Raw genomic sequence first — 20,801 nt, forward strand, 5'->3', positions numbered from 1 at the left:
GTTGATCGTGGTCAAACGTGATCGAGGCGGATCACTGCTATGGCAGGATATGTAGAAATCGACAACGGTATGATTACAGGTTCCAGTGCTGGGGTGCATCCGCACTAACAGGGGAGGGGGCCTGGTAGGCCACTTCCGCGTGCACAACCACGACCACCCACGGCCTCATCTCAGAGGAGGCGGAGCATCGATAGTCATGAATCTATAACTTAAAAAATATTAATACTAAAAATTTGGATTAAGGTCCAATTTTTTTTCTAAAATTACATTAAGGTGCTTTTTTTTCCCTAAACTTACATTAAGGTCCAATTTTTTCCCTGAAAATGGCATTAATGTAGCACTCTATATCGATACTACAACTATATCTGCTCTAAACATTATACTTAAAGAAAATCCTATTTATATATATTAATATGCACATAATCAATATGCACATGTAATTCCAACGTCACAACAGACATAATCAACCCACAATATTATATATATATGCACATATCAAACACCACAAGGCAACTCATCATAAGTAGTTCCCACACTTATAAAAAAAATCAAATGGAATGGATAAAAAATTTTAAAAATTATAAAAAAATTATCCACTTAGTCCATTAAAATATTTTTAAAAAATAAATAAAAATTATAATTTTTAAATTATAAGAATATTTTGGTCAGTTCACCATAGAGAATTGATGAAAACCTAATGGATTGGGTTAGTTATTAGACGGCCGTCAAAATCAGGAGGATATTAATAATTTTTTCAATAACGAATGAGTATTTATAATTATGCCAAATTTTCAAGAATGTAATTGTAATTTACCCGATAAACAAACGAGTGATCCCACATTGAAGAGCAAATAATTGGATGCAAACACACACACATCACTATTCCATCACCAACTTCTTCTGAAACATACCAATTATTCATCACATCCATCCATTCATCATCAATATTTCTTTAAACCATGAATGATAGACATATGGTCAGATGGGTTCAGACTGGATCCAACCAATGAGCCTATACCACACGCACTCCCTTCATCTGTCCCCCGTAACATTGGCATCTGCCTGATCCATGCTTTGCCCATGTGACATGGGTCAATTCAATTAAATACACATGCATGGATGGATGTATGTGTATGTTATTTCACATTAATGGCCATTACATTGGAATCCCAATTCCAAGGGCAAACCACCACCCTATGCCCACGGGGCTCGACCCTCAAGGCGGGGACGGACTACCGAGGGGAAAACACGTGTTGAATTAAGGTTCTGAGGGTATCTTTCTTTTATGACACGCGCGTGTGTATATATATATATATATGTTAACCAAGAGGATAGGAGGACTATCACTCCAACAACATGATCATCATTATCCATAACTTATAATCCATCGATTGCACTCGACCAGATATTGTTTATGTTGTATGTTACAATTTCAGTTTCACTTGAAAAAATACATAAGGAAAAAGTATTATTTTAGTCCGTTAAGTATGCCTAATTTTAATTTTAGAACGATAATTATGTCCATTTTTATTTAGGTCCAATAATTTACGAAATTATTTACTTTTAGTCCTCTGGCAGATTTTCGGACAATTTTACCCTTTTGCAACTTTTAAAAGGCAATTTTAGTCCATATGCACTCATAGGGGTAAAATTGTCCGAAAATCTGACAGAGGACTAAAAGTAAACAATTTCGTTACTGGACCTAAACGAAAATGGACATAGTTATCGAATTAAAATTATAATTAGGCATACTTAGCGAACTAAAATAATACTTTTCCCAATACATAAAATTAGAATGAGAAGAACTGCGGTGACAATACTAAGAAAATCGAATTTCCGTATCCAAGAAGCCCATTTCTCTCAAACTAAAGAAAAAAAAATCCATCCGAGTATATTTGAATGGATAAATTTAAAATTATAAATTCCATATTCCTAATAATAAACCTTTTCGGACTTATTTGGATCATTTTAAATTCAAAGAAATCGAAATCATTCTAACTCTATTTTAGATTATATTTTATTAAATATGAATGAATTTTAATTTTTAAAATTCTTCTCTAAATTCTTTTCTTAAATCAAATCAATCAATACAAAAAAAATAAAAAAATAAAGTACTTTCTCATTTATTGGATGATAATGAAAAAAGATTCAACCTTCCACATAGTAACAAACATTCCATTATTCACGTGACTCCCAAACAGAGATTCAAGCCAAGTTGAACTCTTGCCAATATTAAACTCGGAAATTATATATATATATATATATATATATATAGTTAAAAAGCACTCGTTTTTCAACAGCATAAGGTCAAGCTTCCACATCAGCTTTGTTTGTTGTTTTCGACATTTCTGTCTTTTTGAAGACAAAATAATAATTAAAATCTAAACACAAAAAGAAAAAAACAGGAGTGGTGGAGAAAGCGAGCAATTAATGAGAGAGATATTTTTACGATCTTCTTACTTTTCCACCATATATGAAATCTTGACCCTGTCAAAGAATGAACATCTTTTGTCGTCTAGTTAATTTTGTTTTTGTGTAACCAAAGCCAGAAAATTATAGTTTCGGTACCAAAATATAAGATAATTATAATATTAACCTCATATTTTTTGAAATATTTAATATTAGTCCTATATTTTAAGAGAAATATTTCAAAGTTAGTCCTTCCATTTGTAATATTAGTCCCACACTTTAGAAAAATATTGTAAAGTTACTCCCAAATATTATAATTTACATTGCAATATTTTGATGTCGGAACCAACTTAGCAACGTTTCTTTTAAAATATAAGACTAATATTGACTATTTTCAAAAAAATATAGAACTAATATTATAGACCATCGTATTCTATAATATCAAAATTGCAATTTTCTCAACTAAAGTTGTCCCTTCTCTTGGTTTTGATTTTACCAATCCTCCTGTGTCTATCAAAGTCTTGAATTCTTGGTGACATTAGCTGATCTTTTGCAATATTGTAATGCGGACACCTTCCTTGTATTGTGCAGAGATTGTTGAACTTTCACGCAAAGTACAAGAAAAAATTAGGAGAGATTAATTATCGACAAAGGGGGGCACTGCCAAAAGAGACAACATTGGTGCCTAAATGATATTAAGACAAAATTTAACATTCTTGCTTAAAATATATAGTGTTAATTATACCTTAACCCCTTCTAAAAATATAAAATTATTATGCTTTACTTCAATTTTTTTTTGAAATTATGCTTAAATTCTCTTTGAAAATTTACTGTTTACACTGACCCTCTTTTGTTAGGATTTGGAATAAAGATGCTGATGTTAGCAAAAGAAATTACATAAATTTTTAATTTTACCTCTTGTTGAATGTTTTCATGTAATAATTTTGTCTTATGAAGGAAAAAATGTAATGATGTTAACCTCACTCCATATATATATGTATATTATATTTATCCCTTTATATATATGAGGATGTTAAATGGGGGGTGAAATTAGAAATTTATGTATTTTTTTTTTGTTTATGTCAGGATTTTCATTCAAATCCTAACGGAAGGGGGTAAGGTGTAAATTGAGAATTTTCGAATGTGGTAAACATGTAATTTCAATTTTTTTTTGAAGAAAAGTATAATTTAAAATTTTTAAAGGGGTCTAAATGTACTTAATCCAAATATATATTAATTATACTTTTGATCTACAATTTTGATTAAAACAATTGTAAATAAGGTTATCACTACAAATAATTGGTTATATATTTATGCTGATAATATAATGACAATATAAATATAAAGACAACAACTATTTATTGTCATTGAATTCCTATGCATGCAATCACTAATTATTTTTACAGACAATTTTTACATCATCCTTTTGACACTAATTCTTGCCACAGACTTTTATTAAATAATCGTCACTATTAATGCAATTCGTTATTGTGACAAACATATAAGTTCTTTTCTCTTAATTATTATGCAGAATTAGCGACAACTAATATTAAATTGGGGTGAACAACCATTTACCTCACGCGTTAAAGCGTTAGTAAAAAATGACAATTTACCCTCTCCATATATGTGATTTTAAGTTTTATAAAATTAAAAACATTACTTATCATAATTATAATATAAAAAAAAAATTCTACTTTCGGTAAAAAACTATTAATATTAAATAATTAACTTGTATATTAATTTAAACTTTTAAGAAGGTGATCGTTTAAGTAAAATATAGGTTGTTATTAGGATGAAGTGAGATATTTATAGGTAAGTTCAAGTTGAGGGAGACAATGTCCAGTCTAAGAGAATCCACCTGTCTGATACTCTCTACCCCCATGCCTGATTTTATAAAACAATAAAAAAAATAATAATTATACTCCCATCTTTTATGATTTGATGTAATTATACTTAAATATTTTGTAATTTGTAAAATTATATTTAGTATTTTTGAGATTTGCTTCTGTCTAACAAATAAATCCCTTCCTTAGTTAAATTATCAAATTTGCTTATATTAATACAAAAAATGGATACAACTCCAAATTTACACGGTAAAGATTATAGATTAGGTTCAAATACAAGATATCTTAATAAATTTCCAGACAGCTGAACACTGTTTTCGATGTCATAGCATAGAATTTAAATAAAAATTGTGATCTGATGGGATATTTAAAAAGTCATCACAAGCCTCCCTTCAGAATAATGAACATTGATTGACCGATTCTCTGACCAGCTGCCGTGGAAATTGGATCCCATATGCCTTTGACAAGTGAACCAATTGGCTTTTTTGGAGTTTTTTGGGAAGTGAAATTATCTGTAAATGAACAACGTGGAAGCCTTTTAACCTGTCAGTTCCACTGAAGCACAAACCACAAGTAATCAAAACATAAGAACTATGTCCAAATTCCAGTTGCTGATACAGCAACAAATGAACGAAATCATATTTCATCCCTTTCTGTTCGGAGCTCTTGTATCCTTATTCTTGTTCTGGGCTATTACTAAATGGTTCTACAAACCTGCTGCAAACAAGAAATTACCCCCATCACCACCGAAGCTACCGATACTCGGAAATCTCCACCAGTTGGGCTCATTGCCCCACCGCAAGCTCCAATCCTTGGCCGAAAAACATGGGCCACTCATGCTTCTCCACTTCGGCACTGTGCCTACTCTTGTTGTGTCATCGGCAGATGCAGCCCGAGAAATCATGAAAACTCATGATCTCATTTTCGCAGACAGGCCTCAATCAAGTGTTAGCAGGCGGCTTCTGTACAACTTTAAGGATGTATCCGTTGCCCCGTATGGCGAGTACTGGAGGCAGTTGAAGAGCATTTGTGTGCTCCAACTTCTCAGTAACAAAAGGGTTCAATCTTTCCGTTCAATCAGGGACGAAGAAACAGCCCTTCTGGTGAATAAGATACGGAAATCTTCATTTCCAGTGAATTTGAGTGAGATGTTTGCTGAGCTCACTAATGATGTGGTTTGTAGATCAGCTTTTGGCCGGAAGTTCAGTGAAGGCGAAAATAGCAAGAAATTTCTTTCCCTGTTGATAGAATTGTTGGAGCTGTTGGGGAGTTTTCCTATCGGAAATTTCATTCCAGTGCTTTCCTGGATCAGCCGTGTTAATGGTTTTGATGCAAGAGTGGATAAGGTTTCGAAAGAACTGGATGAATTCCTGGAGGGAGTGATCAAAGAGCGCATGGAAACTCCCAATGAGGACAAAAATGGAGCAAATTTTGTTGACATTTTGCTTGACATTTACCAGAGTAATTCCTCTGGTGTCTCCATTGACAGAGATAGCATCAAGGCAATAATTCTGGTAAGATAAAGATGTTAATTACCTGTCAGTCTGGATTCTTTATTCTATGCTTTTGTATCGTCTCGACCGGTCAGTATTTCAATTCATATATGCAAGTAACTTTTCCACGATTTGGTATTTGTAGATTTTAAGAGAATGTTTTGTAGACGTATTTGTATATGTGAATTGAATTACAAAATAAAACACCAATTTAAGACAGAGGCTAGACTGATGAGTTTCATTATAAAGCTTGTCAACCCCTCGTTTTTATTTTATGTTATCTACTCTACAGGACGTGTTTGCTGCAGGAACTGATACTACAGCCACAGTTCTAGAATGGGCGATGACAGAACTCTTACGACACCCTTCCGTCATGAAAAAATTGCAAATTGAAGTAAGAGAAATTGTTAAAGACAAACAAGACATAACGGATAACGACTTGGAAAAGATGCAGTATCTGAAAGCTGTGATCAAGGAAACTCTTCGTTTCCACACTCCAATCCCATTGCTAGTGCCCCGACAAGCAAGGAAAGATGTGAAAATCATGGGGTACGATATTTCAGCCGGGACAATGGTGATAACTAATGCTTGGGCCATCAGCAGGGACCCTGTCTCTTGGGATGAACCAGAAAAGTTTGAACCTGACAGGTTTTTAAATTCATCAATAGACTTTAAGGGCCTGGATTTCGAGCTCATCCCATTCGGAGCTGGAAGAAGGGGCTGTCCAGGGATCGCGTTTGCCATGGCTACTACAGAGTTCGTGTTAGCAAATATTGTGCAGAAATTCAACTGGAAATTGCCTGATGAAGGGAAAGAATTGGACATGAAGGAGCACCCTGGAGTTACAGTTCATAGAGATGTTCCTCTTCTTGTGGCTGCAACTCACTATCATTCTTAGTACAATGGGATGGAAATAGAAATGTGTGTATGAAAGTATCCTGTGCTTCCTATCTATAACTATGTATCATTTAGTTGAGATTTATAAGTTGTCTATTGAAACAATTAGAGAAGAATAAAGATTATTGCATCTGCTATAACTTTGAGAATTTCTGGCCAACATCCTCTTCGAATTTATGTGCACACTAAATATATAATCACATCGACACATAATTGTGGATCGATTAAATCTATAATAGCAGAAGTATGTCGATCCATGTATCCGTATTTGACTTGTCTACAAGGGATTGGAGTGGCTTTTGACAAATTTGTCAGTGGGCCATTTAAGAGACAAGTTGTGAGAACGTTTAATATAATAGGTCATTTTTGATAAAATTTTGAAGAAAATTGGGGATTATATAGATAATTGACTGACGAAAGTGGGGATAAATATGAATATACAAAAAAAAATTGGTTTTTAATCCGACACTAAGATAAAAATCCAATAAATGTTGGTTAGATTCAAATCTTTGCACAATAAACCTCAATACCAGTCCTTAGACATTATTATCGGACCTCCAAAAAATATTTATAAATGAGGAATTGAGCTGGATTAATATGGGCATCCAGCTAAATGCCTGCCGTAAACAAGGCCTTAATGTTTTCTCAAGATAATGATCTCTCAATTTAATAACTCTGGACTAAATCTTTTGAAAGTAAATTAGAATTGCAAGTAAAAATAAAGGGGCTTAATGCAATTTATCCCCTGTGATATTGCAAATGAATAAATTATCCCTTTATAACAAAAAATAGTAATAAGGGGATAATTTGTTAATAGGGTAAATTGCTATTTTTTTCATAAGGGGATAATTTGTTTATTTACAATATCACAAGGGGATTGCTTCTATTTTTTTTTTTTAAAATAAAGTATTATATCCAAAAATACAAATGAACTATTGAACTATCTTTATAATTTTTTAGTTCACAAGGGAGATTAGATCAGTACTCCATGTGAATTTCAACTCTGCAGTGCTATTTTAAATCGCTTTGCTTTTCATTTAAATAATGTATTAGCAGCTATGTGTAGTTGGCTGACAAATTTTTAATAGTTGAAGCAGTTGTCTCATCGGGCGATGCAATTTCTTTCTTCAAAGAACTTGCAAAGACAGGACGATCGAGTTTCCAGGTTGATGAATTCTTGATGCATCCGTTTCTGCTTTATCTTCTCGGGTTAATCTCACTATATTTCATCGCCAAATGGCTGCACAAGCCTCGCAAGAAACTGCCTGCATCTCCCCCAAAACTACCAATCTTGGGAAACCTCCACCAACTGAGCGCGTTGACTCACCGCTCACTCCGATCCTTAGGCAGAAAATACGGGCCGCTCATGCTTCTTCACTTCGGCAGCCGGCCTGTGATCGTCGTCCAATCGGCTGATGCAGCTAGCCAGATCATGAAAACAAATGATCTAATCTTTGCCGATAAGCCCGGATCAAGAACTACTAGGAGACTATTCTATGACATGAAGGATATATCAGTTGCGCCATATGGTGAATATTGGAGGAAATTGAAGAGTGTCTGTATTCTCCAGCTGTTAAGTAGCAAAAGGGTCCAGTCTTTCAATTTCATCAGGGAGGAAGAAACGGCTCTTTTGGTGAAAAGGATCAAATCGCATTGTCCGTCTCGTTCGCCTGTGAATTTGAGCGAGTTGTTCACGTCGTTAACCAATGATGTGATATGCAGAGCAGCATTTGGGAGGAAGTACAGTGACGGGGAAGGCGGCAAGAAGTTTCTGATGCTTCTGACGGAAGTGTTGCAGCTAGTAGGCAGTGTAAGTATCGGAGAATTTATTCCGTGCCTTTCGTGGATTAATCGTGTTAATGGTTTCGATAATAGAGTTGACAAAGTTGCGAAAGACGTGGATGCTTTCCTGGAGATGGTAATTCAAGAGCACCTGAATGAAGGACTGCAAAGTTGCTGTGTAGCTGATCAGGATGAAAGCAGAGTGAATTTTGTGGACATTTTGCTTAACATTTACAAGGATAATAACACTGGTGTTTCCATTGATAAAGACAGTATCAAAGCAATTATTCTCGTATGATTTCTCTCTCTCGGAAAATTTTAACCCAGATCTGATTTAGTGAACAAACCAATTATAGGACAAGTGCAATACACTTGCCGTTCTTTCTCATTGTGGAGTACTAATGTAAGAATGTTGCTTCTACATTTTCCTATTTTTTCCAATAAATACCAGGACATACTTGCCGGGGGAACTGATACGACATCTGCAACTCTAGAATGGGCGATGACAGAACTCCTACGACACCCTATGGCTCTAAAGAACTTGCAGAACGAACTAAGAGGAATCCTGAAAGACAAACAAGACATAACTGAGAACGTCTTATTGAAAATGAACTACCTGAAAGCCGTAGTCAAGGAAACTCTACGTCTTCATCCTCCCATCACATTTTTGGCCCGTGAAGCACGAGAAGACGTTAAAGTCATGGGGTACGATGTTGGGGTCGGGACGATGGTCATAACTAATGTTTGGGCAATCGGTAGAGATCCTGCGTCCTGGGACGAACCAGAAAAGTTTAAGCCAGAAAGATTCTTGACTTGTTCAGTAGATTTCAAGGGACTAGATTTTCAGTTGATTCCGTTCGGGGCTGGAAGAAGAGGCTGTCCGGGGACTGCATTTGCAATGGCAAGTGTTGAACTTGTGTTAGCAAATCTTGTCCAGAAGTTTGAATGGGAACTGCCAAATGGAATGAAATCGGAGGACTTGGACACGGAAGAACAGCCTGGTGTCACCATTCATAGGAAAAATCCTCTTTTTGCTGTTGCAACTCACTGTTATTTCTAGTTCAGATCTTGTAATATCATTAGCAGAAGGAAACAAACAGCACAAATAAAACCCTGTGTGAAGAAATGAACAGTTTCTCTGCTTTGAATTTTCTATTCTGTCAATGAAAAATTCTAATTCGGACTTCACCAATTCAAAGTAAATTAAATGATGTATGTATTATACTTTTCACGTGATTGATATGCAGTTTCGTCTATTATTGTCTAAGTAATTGCCGGTGACTCGGCTTCCGATAAAAGCAGCATCAGAGCATTGATGCAGGGGAAAACAACCTTGTGTTTATGAACTAGGCCTCAACAGTGACCCCGGGGCCAATTACAAATTAGACGTTCCTTGATCGCTGGACCGATCGAATGGTGAAGGTGTTTGTTTCTGGAAAGCACATTAGGCCGAGTTTGACCAATGATTATAAAATAATTGATTTTTACAAAAAGAAAGTTCAAAATGACTCTAGATAAATGTTATATTGTAAATACATAGTGATAATTTCATTTTTCGTACTCAAAATATACTTCTTTTTTAGTTTTAGTACCCCAAGTTCTAAGTCATCAGATTTGGTATCCAAAATTTTTAACTTTTATCAGCCTGAGTATCCCCCGTTAGGTTGACCGTTAAAACAAACGGTCAACTCAATTTTGGAGGAAAAATTAGACGGAATCTTGTCTATGCATGTTTGGCTACCATTTTATTCAACATACTAAAAATTTCTATTTTAACTTTAATTTTATAATTGAGGACAATAATATAAAAAATAAAAGTTAACCGAACTTCTATTACAAAAATGTTAATTCAAATCGTTATGAAAATACCAATTTAAATATTTCCTCCCAATTAAAATCATTGCGAAAATAAAGATGCATGCTAAATGCAGGGTAACATAGAGATAATCGCCTAGTAATTTAAAAAAACTAACAAAGTCTTATATTCAATTAATACTAGCATTGTTCACGAAAAATAAACAGAGAAAAACTGAATAAGCAACTTAAAGGGTGTTAATGTACTTTTGAGTCAAATAAAATTGCATATTCATACTTGATATATTATACCGTTGTTTATGCACAAACTAAAAATGCATTTCAAATTATTATTTCTGGCTGAGAGAGAATTTATAAATTTATTAAAATTTTCTATTTCACTACTCATAAAAAAGCCTAAAAAAATATTTGTTAAAATAATTAAAAGAAAAGTAGCATAAACCCTCAATAAATAGAGTATGACAATATTTGTGTTGTGGCCAAGTAAAAAGAAAAAGAAAAGTGCTTTTTCAGTAAAATTGGTATTTTTTTTATAGAAATTGGATTAAATATGTATTTTTTTTTAAATTATTGTCCTCAATTATGAAATTAAAATAAAAAAAAATTAAAATATAATTTTTTTGTATGTTGAATAAATTCGAAGCTAAACATGCCCTTACATAAACAAATTCCCACCTAATTTTTCTTCCAAAATTGGATTGACCGTTATTTTTAACGGTCAACTTAATGGAGGGTACTCAGATGGATAGAAACTAAAAACTTTGGGTACTAAGGTAAAATGTCAATTTTCTTTACGTATAATTTTTATTCCTTATATGTTTGTTTCTTCGACATAGCAACAAAGCATTCAGAAAGTTCTAATCTAGATTGGGTCTAGTTATATTTGAATCAATTATTTGATAAGTATAATACACTTGTCATGTGATTCTAATAATTTCATTTTTGATACTCCAACTGTATCACATTTTCAATTTTGGTACGTCAGGTACCCAAGTTATCGAACTCGATACCTAACATCTGCATTTTTCGTCAATGTTACTATCGTCCATTAGTTTGACTGTCACAACTAATGATCAATTCAGTTTTCGGAGGAAATAGGCGGGGTTTGTCAATAAAAGGGCATGTTTGGTGGCCGTTTTAACATGCCCTTTAATTCACCACACAAAAGAGAGTTGAGAAAGTGGAACAGAAGGAAATTTAGTTAAAAACGAGATAAATGAGGAGAAATTAGTTTTTATCTTTTCCAAATTCGAGTATGTGTTTGTCTAGTGACTCTAGTTAGAATGTACATGGAAAAAATGTATTGTGAGTGTGGGACGTAGCTACTGTTGAGAACTTCTTGGACTAAAATAAACTCGAGAAGAAGGTTTTGGACGTATCCTAATTATGGGTAAATTTGATTTTTGTTCTTCTTTATTTTGTTTTAGTTATTATTTACTATTAGTTTTTTATTTTAACTTTTGGTTCACTGAAAATGGAACAATTCTGGAGTATTTAAATGGTTTGATTTGAAAATGTGTCCAAGATTGAAGCAAACTATTCCTGGTTTTTTGATAAAATTAAACCATCTTGGAGATAAAATAAATAAGTTAAAGTTAAAGAAGTGCAAAACATAGAAAAAATGCTGAAAAAATGCTTGAAGCAAACTATTTCAAATGTCTTGCTCTATGTATTTGTGTTCTTGTGTGTTCAATGTTTGGCAGTTGGGCCTGAAATTTTCTGGTACAAAATTTCTATTGAACTGCAAGCATAATTCAATGCATTCAACAATCAAAATCAAGACTGCAAATTTAACTGATGATCCGGGTCGAAATCTACGCGACCTCCTTGGTTCGATCTCCCAAGCGGTTCGAGGTCGCTCCTCTCCCAAACTAGTGATTGGGCCCTGAGAAAAGAAGCAGATCGTTAGGCTTGCTGGGGTGGCCCCCAGCTAAGGCCCTCCGATGCTTAAGTCAGTGTTTGGTTGAGGTCGAAATATGGGGTCGCTGTGAAAAATAGCGAGCTGAAGGTAAAAATGCGGTCGAGACGACGTACCTTTAATACACCGACTCGGAGGTATTTATAGAGAGCCAGGGGGTCTACCGACCCGCTACGCGCGTGCCACGTGTTCTAGGTCGTCGGGTCGGGTCGCGACCCGACCCGGTAAAAGTGGCGCGGGTCATGCTGGCAAGCTTGCGATTTTGGGCCCCATCAAGGGCAAAGTTGTCTTTTATGAGAGAATAGGATTTTACCCCCATCATTATTCCCCTACTTTTCTTAGTGTGAGTAGCACGCTAAGGAAAGTCGAATGGTCCGTCGATCTCGTCCTTTAGATCATCACCGCTATCTCGATATCCGACCGTTGTCTTCGACACGAATCTCCATGAGTCTACCCCTATAAATACAGGGAGATTCGACTGCAGCTTCACTTCACTCTCAATATCAATCGTTTCTCGCGCGACCTGCCTCCTCCAGCTGCGACCTGCCTTCCAGCCAGGTACTTCTGAGCGACCTCCTTTTAATATTATGTCTTCCAAGCCTAGTAGTTCTAGTAGCTCATCTGGTAGTTCAAGTAGCTCTGGTAGTTCGTCGAGTAGTTCTGGTAGTTCGTCTAGTTCTGGTAGTTCATCTGCGACCTCACAAATGCCCATAGCTCATAGAAAACAGATAGAATCTCCTAACGTAGGTGGAAGCGACCCGGAGATAGCGATCTCGCTGATGACCCCAGAACATAGCGAGGGCGAACCAACTGATAAACCTTGGCTAACCATTGAGAGCACTTTATACTTTACAGCTGATGCGATTAGAGAGAGGTATTATATTCCTCTAGATTACGAAATTATTCTTCCTTCTCCCTCGGATCGCATGAATCGACCTCCACCAGGTAGTTGTCCGATTTCTATTGTACATTTAGCTGCAGGCTTGCGTTTTCCCCTTCCTCGTACCGTTGCTAGAATTTTATCTAGGTTAGAGATAGGTCCCATGCAACTAGCTCCCAATTCCATCTGCCATATTTTATCCTTTATTATCATAATGGAATACTTCGAGCTTGAACCCGACTTCGATAGCTTCTGGTCGCTTTACAAGTTTACGACCTCGAAGAGGTCAGGCGACCAGGGTTTCTTCTATCTTACTGCCAAACCAAACTGCTCCTTTGTTACCAAGCTAAAGTCCAATGTGGGCTCTTGGAAAGACAAATTTTTCTTCCTTCGACCTCCTCCTAACCAAGTCTGGCCATTCCCTTGTGATTGGCGAACTACTAAACCCGAACCCAAAATCCACGGCGTAGGGTTAGATGACGACCTGATCATTACTATCACCCAGTACCAATATCAAGCCAAATTGCTTTTGACGGAGCATACCCTGAAGCTCGCAGGTCTCAGTCCGGCACCTATTCAAACTCGGGGCTCTTTAGGTGATCAATCTCTTACCTTCCTCTGTTCGTAATTTTTGGTACTTAGTGGTGACTGGTTTGTATCTTTGCAGATTCTGTCGTGATGGATGCTCGCATTGCAAGAATGGTTCGTGCGAAAAGGGCTAAGCGAGCAGTTCCTCCTTCGGGACCAGACTCCCAGCATACTCTATCTGCTCCTTCAGAAGATGCGTCGAGGTCGCACGGAGTTCGATCTCTGAGTCCATCGGGCACGACTCCCGTCGAGGTCGCCAGTGGGGACAACGATCCCACTCCTGAGCATTTACCGAGGGACTCCGAAGAGCCAAGCGATCCCGAACCGCTCATCCGGAAGAAGTCCAAGGGGAAACAGGTCGCTTCGGAGTCGTCCAAGAGGAAGCGTAGTTCCCCGCGACCTAATCCCTCCTCCCAAAAGAAATCCAAGGCAGATTCTTCAGCGGAGAGCGAGAATCTGAAGGTAGTTGACGAACTGACTGCCTGGTGGAGAGAGACCCAGAAGGACCTCCAATCGCCTTCTTATAGTCCGGCTGCCATGGAGGGTGAGAGGCTGATACCGAACTGGGCCATTTCGGGCCAAAGTTCCATGTTGAAGACCCACGTTGGCCAAGACTCCTGGGAGTTGTATAAATCCACCATTTTGCCTCGCGATCAAGCTCTTCTTGCCCCCATGTCTCATATACGGGTTGAGCAGAACCTCGCTCACTCACTCTCCCAGGTATTGATAAACACTTCCATTAACTTCTTATGCCTTTGCCATATTAATCCCCAACTGTTATATGTAGGTTTCTGCTTTCGGACATCACTTATCCTTGAAGTGCAATTACTGGCGACACGAGAAGATGGTCGCTGATAAGCTACTCGAGGAAAAGAGCTCAAAGTTGGCGACTTGCGAGAAAGAGAAAATCGAGCTCGCAGCTCAGAAGTCCGAACTAGAGGCTCAACTAAGGGAGCTCAGGCAGAAGGTCGCGTCTTCGGTCGAATCGGCTAAGGCGGAAGGCTTTTCAGCAGGTCGGGTGGCTGGTCGAGAGGAATTCCTATTCTCTGAAGAGTATCAACACCAGCTCGAAATTGCCCGGAATCAAGGTCGCGATCAGTACTTGAGCTCTGATGACCATAAGAAGACCTTAGCAGACGCTCGGTTGCAGGGAGCTCGAGACTTCATGAAGTCTACCGCCTTTACGACCGTTGTAGAAGCTAAGTCTGCTGACTATCTTGTCAAGGGTTTTGATCGCTGTACGTCCCAAATCAAGAAGCTAAGAGGGTTCGCGGATGGGTTCGACACTAACTGGGTCGACCCGACCTGGGATGGTAATCTTGCGGCGTTCCCCGAAGAACCCCCTTTGAAACATAATGATGAATTTGCGGTCTTGGTGGAGGAACTTGAGAATAGTGGCGAGGAGGCAGTAGATAAGTAGGCTCTTGTATTTCAATTTGTAATCGTTTACGCAGATCACTGTACTCACCTCGGGGTTGAGGTTGAATCTGTAAATTGTCCTTGTCAATGAACTTCCTTCTTTATGAGAGATTCCCCTTTCATCTTCGTATTCCTAGAATTCCCTTAAGATAATCATCAATCCGACCTCAAATATAGGGAGAATTGGAGGGATTTTCAAACACTTCTCCTGATCGCGTTGATCGGTTTCAGCTGACAGGGAGGATGCATTCTTTTAGATCGCCTAATCAATGGTCATCAGACGATTTTGCACCTTATGTTGTCCTGCCAGGTTGTACCCTTTCCAGGCCTCGTAGTTGGTGGTCTTTCGCAGACAGTGAGATCGCGCCTTTTGCAGCTCGCGTAGCTGGTGGTCTTTCACAGACACAATGAGGTCGCGCCTTTTGCAGGTCGCGTAGTTGGTGGTCTTTCACAGACACAATGAGATCGCGCCTTTTGCAGGTCGCGTAGTTGGTGGTCTTTCACAGACACATTGAGATCGCGCTTTTTGCAGGTCGCGTAGTTGGTGGTCTTTCACAGACACATTGAGATCGCGCCTTTTGCAGGTCGCGTAGTTGATGGTTGCGTGATATTGCGTCGTAGAGTAGGATACTACTGGAGCTATTTATTTCATGTGAACATTCATACGTGCTAATTCAACCAAATATTGTAATTGCGTACATGATTTGTTATGTAAATACGAACATTTCAAAAAGATAACAATCATCCGTCATGGAAATAAAGATACAAACATACCCACTGTAGTGGATTGCTATCTTCAATCCTCATCGCGCTTGCTCTCTGGAGGTGACCTTCGTCGCGTACTAGTGGTATCTTGGCGGAAAAGGTCTCCCCTTATGTTACCTTCACCTATTTCGACTTCGTTCTCGATCTCCTTCCCATTCTCTGTCCTTGATTGCATTCATCTCCTCCTCGTTGATATATTTGTGGGCCAAAAGCATCAATTGTTCTACATCTCCGGGGGGATCTCTAGCTAATGCTGATGCGAGCGGTCCCTTCTTTAAACCGTGTATTAATACACTCATCATCATATCAATCCGCAGCTCCTGCACCTCCAATGTCTCGTTATTGAATCTCCCCATAAAATCTTTAAGAGATTCCTCTCTTCCCTGCCGGATTGCAAATAGGTGGACCGCGGATCTCTTCGACTTTTGTTTGCTAGCGAAGTGGTATGCGAACCTGTGTATCAATTGCTCGTATGATCCAATGGTCCCGTTAGGCAAGCCGGTGAACCATTCTTGTGCCTTCCCTGTCAAAGTAGTCACAAACAGCCTTGCGTTAATAGAATCTGTTTGCCTATATAAATTCATTACCATTCCGAATGTAGTGATGTGCTCGCGCGGGTCCTTCGTCCCATCGTATCTAGGTAGATCGGGTAGTCGAAAATTTGGACCAACAATTTCGGATAGCATTTCGTTGGTGAAGGGCGAGTTCGTATTTTGCCTAGCCAGGTCGCCTTGCTTCTTCAGGTCGCTTCGCTTCTTCAGGTCGTCTAACTGTTGCTTCAGTTTCTCTATCTGCCTTCTTACGCCTCCCACTTCAGCTCTGGAGATCGCTGGCTGTCTTGCCTTATTATTGCTAGATGCCCCGACTGGTTCTTGGCATTATTTCCTTACTCTTCCTCATGCGAACCGTTCCTTCTACTTGACCAGCCAAGATCATTTTTCTCCGTTCTTCCGTCCGTCCTTTCCCCGATGGTTCCCTGACAGTTGGGTAGTGCTCCTCTATGGCCTTCTTACTCGCTATCCCGATCATCCGCAGCTTGTCTTCATCGGTTAGATGCCCCCTTCCCTCTTGTTCACGCATTGATGATTCTGACATGGCGAATTCTTCCTCAAACCAAATCTAAATGGAGCTTTCCTCAGATTCCCACAGACGGCGCCAACTGATCCGAGTCGAAATCTACACGACCTCCTTGGTTCGATCTCCCAAGCGGTTCGAGGTCGCTCCTCTCCCAGACTAGTGATTGGGCCCTGAGAAAAGAAGCAGATCGTTAGGCTTGCTGGGGTGGCCCCCAGCTAAGGCCCTCCGATGCTTAAGACAGTGTTTCGTTGAGGTCGAAATATGGGGTCGCTGTGAAAAATAGCAAGCTGAAGGTAAAAATGCGGTCGAGACGACGTACCTTTAATACACCGACTCGGAGGTATTTATAGAGAGCCAGGGGGTCTACCGACCCGCTACGCGCGTGCCACGTGTTCTAGGTCGTCGGGTCGGGTCGCGACCCGACCCGGTAAAAGTGGCGCGGGTCATGCTGGCAAGCTTGCGATTTTGGGCCCCATCAAGGGCAAAGTTGTCTTTTATGAGAGAATAGGGTTTTACCCCCATCAACTGAGACAGAAATAAACTGAAGCTAAAATCACTTGAAATTGAAATAAACTGAAACACTTCATAATCCCTGAAAGCTAATCAACATCAACTTCACTGACAACAACATGCTAAAGGACTCACTAATTATAGGAGAGTATCAAGTTTGAGAAGGGCCAGTAACTGAGTAAACCTCTCTCACTACATGTCTGACTTTTATAAAAAAGTAATAATAATAAACATACCCTTAATTATGACATTTCTGTCTAATATCAAACTAACTGAAGTTCAATTTTCTAGCATTTAAAGTACTGGTCAAAATATAAACAGGAGAGAGATTACAGATCAGGTTTGAATGCAAGATATTTATATATCTTAATAGACTTCCAGACAGCTGTATATTATTTTTGTATGTGATATCTTAGATTTTTTAAATCAAAGTAGTGATCTGATGGCATATTTAAATAATCATCACAAGATTCACAACCTCTCTTCACATTGATGCAAAATTGATCGACAGATTCCATGATCAGTAGGTCATGTGGAAATTATATTACCAAGTCATTATTATCCTTTTGACAAGTGAACCACTTAGCTTCTTTGGAGTTTTATATGATCCAAATGAACAAAGTGGAAGCCTACTTAACCTGACTGTTTCGTTGAAACACGAACCACAAGTATAGCAACATATACACAATCAAAACCTAAGAACCATGTCCAAATTCCAGCTGCTGATACAGCAACAAATGAATGAAGTTATATTCCATCCCTTTCTATGCCGAGTTCTTGTATCTTTATTCTTGTTCTGGGCTATTACTAAATTGTTCTACAAACCTGCAGCAAACAAGAAATTACCCCCATCACCATGGAAGCTACCAATACTCGAAAATCTCCACCAGTTGGGCTCACTGCCTCACCGCAATCTCCAGTCCTTGGCCAAAAAACATGGGCCGCTCATGCTTCTCCACATCGGCACTGTGCCTACACTTGTTGTTTCATCGGCAGATGCAGCCCGAGAAATCATGAAAACTCATGATCTCAACTTTGCAGACAGGCCTCAATCAAGTGTTAGCAGGCGGCTTCTGTACGACTTTAAGGATGTATCCGTTGCCCCGTATGGTGAATACTGGAGGCAGTTGAAGAGCATTTGTGTACTCCAACTTCTCAGCAACAAAAGGGTTCAATCTTTCCATTCAATCAGGGTAGAAGAAACTGCCCTTCTGGTGAATAAGATCCGCAACTCTACATCTTCAGTGAATTTGAGTGAGATGTTTGCTCAGATAACTAATGATGTGGTTTGTAGGTCAGTTTTTGGTCAGAAGTACATTGACGGCCAAAATGGCAAGAAATTTCTTTCCTTGTTGGCAGAATTCCTGGAGCTGTTGGGAAATTTTACTCTTGGAGATTTCATTCCAGGGCTTTCCTGGATTAGCCGTGTTAATGGTTTTGATGCAAGAGTGGATAAGGTTTCCAAAGAAATGGATGAATTCCTGGAGGGAGTGATCAGAGAGCGGATGGAAACTCCGGGGGAGGACAAAAATGGAGCAAATTTTGTCGACATTTTGCTTAATATTTACCAAAGTAATTCTACTGGCATCTCCATTCACAGAGATAGCATCAAAGCAATAATTCTGGTGTGTAGCTTTCAGTCTGGATTCTTTATTCTGAATTGATATTTCATCTCGATCCATCGTATTTCAATTCATACATGCACATAACTTTTCTACGCTTTCGTATTCATTTGTATATTTTAGGAGAATGGCTTACAGACGTATATGTATATGTGAATAAAAACACCAAGTTAAGACCCAGGATCTAGACTGACGAGTTTCATTACTAATCTTGTTAATTGTATGTTATGCAGGATGTGTATGCCGCTGGAATTGAGACCACGTCCACAGTTCTAGAATGGGCGATGACAGAACTCTTAAGACACCCTTCTGCCATGAAAAAATTGCAAACTGAAGTAAGAGAAATTGTAAAAGACAAACAAGACATAACAGAGAATGACCTGAAAAAGATGCATTATTTGAAAGCCGTGATCAAGGAAAATCTTCGTTTCCACACTCCTATCCCGTTGCTAGTGCCACGAGTAGCAAGGAAAGATGTGAAAATCATGGGGTACGATATTTCAGCCGGAACAATGGTGATAACGAATGCTTGGGCCATCGGCAGGGACCCTGTCTCATGGGACGAACCAGAAAAGTTTAGACCTGACAGGTTTTTAAATTCTTCGAAAGACTTTAAGGGCCAGGATTTTGATTTCATCCCATTTGGAGCTGGAAGAAGGGGTTGTCCAGGGATCGCGTTTGCCATGGCTACTAAAGAGTTCGTGTTGGCAAATCTTGTGCAGAAATTCGACTGGAAATTGCCTGATGAAGGGAAAGAATTGGACATGAAGGAGCGCCCTGGAGTTACTGCTCGTATAGATGTTCCACTTCTTGCAGCTGCCACTCAGTATCGTTCTTAGTACAATGGGATGGAAATAGAAACTTGTGTATGAAAGTATATCCTGTACTTGTCTGTAAAACTGTTATTTAGCTGAAACATGTATGTATGTAAGTTGTCTATTGAAGCAATTTGTGAAGAATAAAATTACGGTGTAAAATATTTTTTTAATCCCATAAAACAAAGGCAAAATTTATTTTGGTACCACAACTATGGTAGGTGACGCTTTTACTCCCCTGAATCTCAAAATCATGCACTATGTTTGTTTTCATTTCTAAATTATTTTTGAGACAAGTCAAAACATACTCAATGTTTGCCATCATTCAAAAATACCTAATAAGGTGTTTTTGAATGTTTTAGCATAAATAAATACATATATATACACACACACATATACATAAATATATATAAAAAAGACATGATTTGACAATGAATAGTAATTTTTGTCTCAAAACACAATAATAAATATATAATACTTATTTTAAATTATCTCCAAAAACAAATCTACATATACGTACTATCTATAACACACACTTATTTATCTTTGTTTTTCTCTCTCTATCTCCATAAAACACAATATAATACTCAGAAAACGAATCCAAACATTATAATGGCTTTTCAGTAAAAAAAAAATATGATTTTGGGACATTTTAGTCTAAAAAACGCCTTTTTAATTTCAAAACCAAAACGCACGTGACTTTTTATGACTGAATATGCGTGATTACAAATTTTATAGAACTAAAAGCGACACTTATTTGTAGTTTCATAGTAGCAAAATAAATTCAGTACTTATTTTATGAAACTAAAAAAAGCATTTTGTCCAAATTATTGCATCAGCTAAACTTTGAGAGTTTCTGTCCACCATCCTCCTAGAAGTACGAGATTAAAAAAAAATTAAAATACATCTAAACTGATGAATTTGAATTTAAATTTTTAATTTCAAATAATTAGAAGAATTTGAAATT

The 20,801-nt window shown here is 37.9% G+C and overlaps 2 protein-coding genes and 1 pseudogene across 2 annotated transcripts; all 3 read left to right on the forward strand.

Annotated features, from left to right (window-relative positions):
- LOC105157300 (cytochrome P450 71A8-like) lies at positions 4,614-6,783 on the forward strand. The gene is made up of 2 exons (XM_011073679.2): positions 4,614-5,767; positions 6,039-6,783. Exons 1-2 carry the CDS (start codon positions 4,847-4,849, stop codon positions 6,642-6,644), a joined length of 1,527 nt encoding a protein of 508 aa, XP_011071981.1. The 5' UTR covers positions 4,614-4,846; the 3' UTR covers positions 6,645-6,783.
- On the forward strand, positions 7,626-9,580 carry LOC105157477 (annotated as a pseudogene).
- LOC105157478 (cytochrome P450 71A8-like) lies at positions 17,959-19,998 on the forward strand. Its single transcript, XM_011073884.2, has 2 exons — positions 17,959-19,022; positions 19,253-19,998. Exons 1-2 carry the CDS (start codon positions 18,102-18,104, stop codon positions 19,856-19,858), a joined length of 1,527 nt encoding a protein of 508 aa, XP_011072186.2. The 5' UTR covers positions 17,959-18,101; the 3' UTR covers positions 19,859-19,998.

Source organism: Sesamum indicum, linkage group LG3 (genome assembly GCF_000512975.1).
Source record: "Sesamum indicum cultivar Zhongzhi No. 13 linkage group LG3, S_indicum_v1.0, whole genome shotgun sequence".
Classification (NCBI taxonomy): Eukaryota; Viridiplantae; Streptophyta; class Magnoliopsida; order Lamiales; family Pedaliaceae; genus Sesamum; species Sesamum indicum.

Bases quoted from the DNA above. Each gene is read 5' to 3' on its own strand.
- LOC105157300 (XM_011073679.2), top strand. From the start codon at position 4,847: ATGTCCAAATTCCAGTTGCTGATACAGCAACAAATGAACGAAATCATA. The intron at 5,768-6,038 runs GTAAGATAAAGA...TCTACTCTACAG, and splicing joins GCATCAAGGCAATAATTCTG to GACGTGTTTGCTGCAGGAAC.
- LOC105157478 (XM_011073884.2), top strand. From the start codon at position 18,102: ATGTCCAAATTCCAGCTGCTGATACAGCAACAAATGAATGAAGTTATA. The intron at 19,023-19,252 runs GTGTGTAGCTTT...TATGTTATGCAG, and splicing joins GCATCAAAGCAATAATTCTG to GATGTGTATGCCGCTGGAAT.